The sequence below is a fragment of the Hoplias malabaricus genome, chromosome 16 (assembly GCF_029633855.1).
Source record: "Hoplias malabaricus isolate fHopMal1 chromosome 16, fHopMal1.hap1, whole genome shotgun sequence".
NCBI lineage: Eukaryota > Metazoa > Chordata > Actinopteri > Characiformes > Erythrinidae > Hoplias > Hoplias malabaricus.
This window is the reverse complement of record NC_089815.1, coordinates 2614326-2621147: the sequence shown is the minus strand read 5'-3', so window position 1 is coordinate 2621147 and position 6822 is coordinate 2614326. Positions and strand designations below refer to the sequence as shown.

Here is a 6822-nt window from a genome sequence, read left to right as displayed (position 1 = left end):
TGGCTGGATGCCCATATAAGGAGCAGTGGGTGTGGCTGGATGCCCATATAAGGAGCAGTGGGGGTGGCTGAATGTCCATATAAGGAGCAGTGGGTGTGGTTGAATGTCCATATAAGGAGCAGTGGGTGTGGCTGGATGCCCATATAAGGAGCAGTGGGTGTGGCTGAATGTCCATATAAGGAGCAGTGGGTGTGGCTGGATGTCCATATAAGGAGCTGTGGGTGTGGCTGGATGTCCATATAAGGAGCAGTGGGTGTGGCTGAATGTCCATATAAGGAGCTGTGGGTGTGGCTGGATGCCCATATAAGGAGCAGTGGGTGTGGCTGGATGCCCATATAAGGAGCAGTGGGTGTGGCTGAATGTCCATATAAGGAGCAGTGGGTGTGGCTGGATGCCCATATAAGGAGCAGTGGGTGTGGCTGAATGTCCATATAAGGAGCAGTGGGTGTGGCTGGATGTCCATATAAGGAGCAGTGGGTGTGGCTGGACGTCCATATAAGGAGCAGTGGGTGTGTCTGGATGTCCATATAAGGACCTGTGGGTGTGGCTGGATGTCCATATAAGGAGCTGTGGGTGTGGCTGGATGTCCATATAAGGAACAGAGGGTGTGGCTGGATGTCCATGGCATTGGGGGGCAGTGGGCGAGGCCGTGTGGGGGTGAGAATGCCAGCGAGGTGGCAGTGGCAATGTGTGGGGTCCAGACAAAGCAGGTTCATCACTGAGGAGACAGAGACCGTGCGTCATTACAGTGTCCCTCTGAGACACTCTCTAAGCCCAGTATGGCTTCAGAGGGCTCCAGCTTAAACCCACACCCCTTACCACACCCACCGCCTCAGCGCCTGTGTCACTCTGTTTATGAGCACAAACACACAGCGAGGCAGAATTCAGCTTTCATTTCCCACAGTGGGCAGTTTTAAGGAGCAGTGATAGCTCTGTGGGGAGTCTTTAAAGCACAAGCTTTCTATTTTAATTCAGTTTCAGCAGGACCTCAGCTGGGCTTCTGAGAGGTCAGCAGTTTCACTGTGTGTCTGCGCAGCTGCAGCATATTTACTGCGATGTGCTGCATTTCAGCACTAGATTCCAGCAGCGTTTCTCCTGAACCGAGGGGCAGTGGTCAGGAGTGAGTTCCTCTCACCGCGGGAACAGTCCTGACTCCTCGGGAGAGGAGTTACACTGGATGTAGTGGAGCATTTCTGTGAGGATTTGATGGCATTCAGCCACAAATATCAATGAGGTCAGGTGCAGTGCAGATGTTGGATGAGAACTCCACCTCAAGGTGACGTCTTTCATGGTGTGTTTTGATTTAATCCAGGTCCTGGAGATCTGTTGTGTTTAATAAATCTGTTCAGAACGTGGCACTTGATTTAAACCCTGCACTTCTCTCGGTGGCCACCAGATGGTGCTGTTGTCGTTCCATTTGAACGGGCTGCTGTCAGGGAACACAGTACTAGTGGTGACCCTCACACACAGACAGAGACCAGTGACCATCTCACACACATCAGCACGGAGCAGCTCCACCTCCCGGAAATATGACACATCCTGGATATAATAATTATTTAAGTTTACTTTAATATCCTTGGGTTCAAGGGTCACTCTGAGCTAATCCAGGGCTTTAAAGAATCAATAACTCATGAGTTACACCAGTGAGCCGCCAGGAATATTTATGAACGCAGTCATTTGTTATTTTTACATTTCCTCAATAAAGTGCAACTCGTGTCAGATGAAGAATCAAACCACTAGGTGTCAGTGTAACTGCTGTTTCCGAATGTGTCGTAGAGTCAGTGGAGAAAAGGACGTTTTACACCTTTGAATAAAAAGTTTGAACTGTTAATGTTTAGATTTTAAAATGTGAAGGACATGTCGTTTTCTTTCTGTGAGGATGCTCCACTTTTCTTGCCCTTGCCTCAATTCCTCGTTTCTATTCTCCCCTCGGTTCCTTTAAAGCTCCTCTTTCTTTCCTTCTGCCTTTGTGTGCTTCGCTCAGTCAATATTCCCTCCCCCCCCCTCTCTGTGTACAGGGCTGCAGAGGTTTTGTGAGGACATTGAAATGATGATTGGTTTCCAGCCGAACAAGTTCTGGAGAATCTGCTGGGCTTTTGTGACTCCCACCATCCTCACAGTACGTCCCCCTCTGACTGGACGGGCCTGTTCCGTTCACTTTTATTCTCCCTTTGACCCTCGGACTGGACGCAGGAAATCGAAAAGAAGTGTTTACGGTTTTAACAAAGAGAGAAAACAAAGAAATCAGGACAAAGTGCCTTGTTTTCTCCGACTGAGGCAAAGTGGTCTGTCCCTGAGTTACACGCAGCATCCTGGGAAATGTTCAGCTGTTTCCTGGAGAGAAATCACACACACACACACACACACACACACACGGCAGGTTACATGTCGCCTACAGCTCCACAGACCAAATACACACCGTAGAAAGTGACCTCTCACCAAGTGAATCTCTGCATATATTCACTTAAAGGTGCACTAGGCAGTTTCTGTGGCCTGTCTGTGTTATTGTAGTTCACCCACCTGGCCACCAGAGGGTGCACGTCATGAATCCTCAGCAGTGTTCTGTTGCGTTAGTCATGGTGACCTCTAGGGGCCAAGCAGGTGGAGCACAAGGTTTTCTCTGGCGCAGACTGCACTGATGTTGATAGTGTCTCTAAAATAAATAGATTTAATAATCTTTGTCATATTTATCAGCTCATTGGCACTAGAGAATGAAAAGGAATTGGAATTGGAAAAAGAAAATGGACTTTTTGGAATACTGCTGTCCTCTCTCTCTCTCTATCTCTGTCTCTCTCTCTGTCTCTCTATCTCTGCCTCTCTCTCTGGTCCCTCTCTGTCTCTTTCTCAGTTCAGTTCAGCAGTGCTTTATTGGCATGAGTGTAATACAATACACTGTTGCTAAAGCCTATTACAGAAAATACATAAACATATAGATACAGTTACAACAACAGGAAATGATATTTACAATGATATTATTTCTCTCTCTGTGTGTGTCTCTCTGTGTCTCTCTCTGTGTCTCTCTCTGTGTGTCTCTCTGTGTGACTCTCTGTGTGTCTCTCTGTGACTCTGTGTGTCTCTCTCTGTGTCTCTCTGTGACTCTCTGTGTGTTTCTCCGTGACTCTCTGTGTGTCTCTCTGTGTGTCTCTCTCTGTGTCTCTCTGTGTGTCTCTCCTTGACTCTCCGTGACTCTCTGTGTGTCTCTCTGTGACTCTCTCCGTGTCTCTCTGTGACTCTCTGTGTGTCTCTGTGTCTCTCTGTGTGACTCTGTGTGTCTCTCTCTGTGTCTCTCCTTGACTCTCTGTGACTCTCTGTGTGTCTCTCCGTGACTCTCTGTGACTCTCTCTGTGTCTCTCTGTGTGACTCTCTGTGACTCTCTGTGAGTCTCTCTGTGTCTCTCTCTCTGTGTCTCTCTGTGTGTCTCTCTGTGTCTCTCTGTGTGACTCTCTCTGTGTCTTTCTGTGTCTCTCTCTCTGTGTCTCTCTTTGTGTCTCTCTCTCTCTGTTGTTAAGGAGCTCTGTTGTTGTTGTGTGTTTGACTGTGTTTACATCACTGTCGTTGTGTGATTTGTGACGGAGTGACCCCTGCTCTCTCTGAATCAGTTTATCTTGGCTCTGAGCCTGTACCAGTGGAAAGTGATGACGTATGAGGACTACACCTACCCGACCTGGTCCATGGTCCTGGGCTGGCTCATGGTCATCTGCTCCGTCATCTGGATCCCCATCATGTTCGTCATCAAGATGCACCTGGCCCCGGGGACCCTCATCGAGGTCAGTATCACAGATACTGGGCTCTGGTTCCTTTAAAGCAACACTAGGTAATATTTTTACAATCGAATTACAGCTCACTGCGCTGTGTAACTTTTCTTGTCTTACTGTTTTACCTAGTGTTCCTTTAACTGTTCAGGGCCGGGTCTGTAAACCACAGCTGAGGTCTTCTCCCTCTTTAATTCACTTCACAAAGATTAATACTGTCTTTAACTCTTTCTCACTCTATGTCTCTCTCTCTCTCTCTCTCTCTCTCTCTCTCTCTCACTCTGTCTCTTTTTCTCTCTCTCTCTCTCCCTCTTTCTCTCTCCCTCTCTCTCTCTCTCTCTCTCTCTCTCTCTCTCTCTATCTCTCTCTGTCTCTCTCTCTGTCTCTCTCTCTCTCTCTCTCTCTCTCTCACTCTCTGTCTCTGTCTCTCTCTCTCTCTCTACCTCTACCTCTCTCTCTCACTCTCTAGCGTCTGAAGCTGGTCTGTTCTCCTCAGCCTGACTGGGGTCCGTTCCTGATGAAACACCGTGGTGAACGTTATAAAAACATGATCGACCCGCTGGGCACCAACTCCCTGGGGCTCAAACTCCCACCTAAAGACTTCCAGCTCTCCGACCAGTACCAGTAACACCCCCTACCACCCCCCCCACACCCCACACACAAACACAAAGACCCGCAGACAATGAACCAAACAACCCCCCAAACACCCCAAAGCCCAGGACAGTAACCCCAGAAAAACACAGGGGTGGGGGGTGATCTCCAACCCTCAGTGGAACAGTTCCATCATAAACTCCATCGTCACTAACAGTGAATTAAAGCATTTATCCATGAGTTAATATTGTTGCTGTTAGAGACGTAGCGACCCTTGGCTGTAAGAGTCCTCGTTGGCCTTTATTTTAATAACAATAACAATAACAATAATGATAATTAAATGATAGGTGCAGGGTACTGAGAACCACACGAGAAAAACTCTGTGAAAACATACACAAGTACCTTTAAAGGTGCAGTCAGTCACTTGAAACACAATAAATGTAGCAAACAACAGTGATTAAGTAATTCTTTATTATTTTACATTTGTGTAGAATCACACACCTGCTTTGTCCTTTCTGAAAGGACCAGTTTATGCTCCATAGAGCGGGTCCCTCACAGGACGGCAGCTGCTTTAAAAGCAGGTTTAATTACAGCCTGAAATATTGAAAAAAATGACTGACTGTTCCTTTAAACTGCACCAAGACCCCAAACATCTGCGGCAGGAAACATGGTTTATAACTTTACCACTCTCTCTCTTTCTCTCTCTCTCTGTCTCTATCTCTCTTTCTTTGAGGCTCTTTGACCTAGAGGTCAGACAGTCCTTTAATGCAAGAGTGCCATCTAGTGACACAATAGTGAACATCAAGGCAATATTTACAACGTTGTTCCGTAATAAACGTCGACTGTTTTACTGACGCTGATGTTTTCAGAAGAGCACTGGTCATCTCCCGCCTTCGTAATGGCCATAACGTGAGAGAAAAACTGCCTTGCAGCTAATCTCCGATTTATATTCGAAGCCCAGTCGTCCTCTCCAGGCTCCGCCCACAGGTGTGTAGTTTTATAGCCACGTTTCAACCAAAACAAGAACCAAAATACCTAACAATTATTTAACAAGTAAAATACATTCTGGCACCTGAGCTGCTTAAACAGAACAGTCAATTCCACCTTAAAACACAGCAGTTGTGGTCTGGCACACAGTCTTCTTATTAGAAATTTCCATTCCACTTTAAATAATGAAGCACTTATTTCTATCCCCTAAGCTTCTTACATGAATTTTCCATTCCACCTTAAATAATTCAGCAGTTACATTCTATTACCTAAGCATCTTGTGAGAATTTTCCATTCCACCTTAAATGGTGCAGCACTTTTTCTGGCACCTACGCTTCTCATTACCATTGTCCATTTTCCATTCCACCTTAAATGTTGATGCACTTATATTCTAATGACTGTATATGACTACAACTGCTGCTCCATTTAAGGTGGAATTATAAATTGAAAACAGTGTTCTGACAAGCTTGTCTGACCTAGCAACCGTCGCTATGTGAGGATACCCTTTTGGGCGGAGCCTGTAGAAGCCTGACTTTTGCTCTTTACCTGTATCTTCTTAAATGCTGTACTTTGTGCCTCTGACTTCTATCAGTGTGTAGCGTAGCTCCGAGCTGAACTTCACTCTCCTGCTGCACAGGAACCGCGCGCTCCGTCTCCGCAAAGAGCTTTTCTACTGTTTCACTCTCAGTCGATTACTCCATCCATCAATCAGTTACCCAATCTCCTCAATATCCTCGACATCCTCGACAACACAGAGCCATTTCTCTGGTGAAGTAACGGTGACACGCTGCAGAACTCCAGACATCGTCTAAAGATCTAACGTTTCTGTTTTTCAACAGTTTTAAATGCATTTATCTCCCTTTAAAACGGGCTGAGGATTGAATTCTGTCCTAAAAACAAACAAAACGATCAGCGAGATTATTTTTCTTTGTAAATTTACTTCAAATTTAAAGCAGAGGATGTTTCTTGGCGTGCGATGGGTAACACCACTGCTGTAGGATCCTGAGGTCCTGGGATTGAGCCTCACCCTCTGGGAAGGTTGCTCGAGGGCAGCTCAGCCATGGATGTTGAGGGAGGAGACAACGCTCTTCCTTCGCTCTTCCCAGGTCCCAGTTTTTCTTTGGTCCTGTAACCTTCGGGCCCCAAACTCACTTCTCCAACCTTTAGTAAGAGCTGCGGATCTGAGTGGCTCATGCTTGTGCCCCCTAGTGGGAGAAACTGAAATTGAGAGAACACGTACGTTAAAACGTACAGGGAATGTTCCCACGGCGACACAGGAAGGAGAAACATTACATCTGCACTACATTTAAGAAGATTTTACTCGCCAAGACGTCATTACCACGCAGTGTGAAAATCAAAACGCAGACGCAGACGCGCAGACCTGCAGAGTTTAGGACGCAGCTCGTGTTTTTGAGAATGCTCAGCTTTCCACTGTGTGCTGTGAACTCTTCATTATCTCCTTCAATTATTCACTTTACTCTTATTCGCAGAT

At 46.4% G+C, this 6822-nt stretch overlaps 1 protein-coding gene across 1 annotated transcript in view; it reads left to right on the top strand.

The window, feature by feature from the left end:
• The window catches only part of slc6a5 (solute carrier family 6 member 5), a 22200-nt gene extending 17820 nt beyond the window's left edge, over positions 1-4380 (top strand). Inside the window, 3 exon segments of the mRNA XM_066647995.1 lie at positions 2019-2119; positions 3600-3767; positions 4222-4380. Coding sequence (XP_066504092.1) covers positions 2019-2119; positions 3600-3767; positions 4222-4380 — 428 coding nt within the window.
• Positions 4381-6822: the final 2442 nt, after the last annotated feature.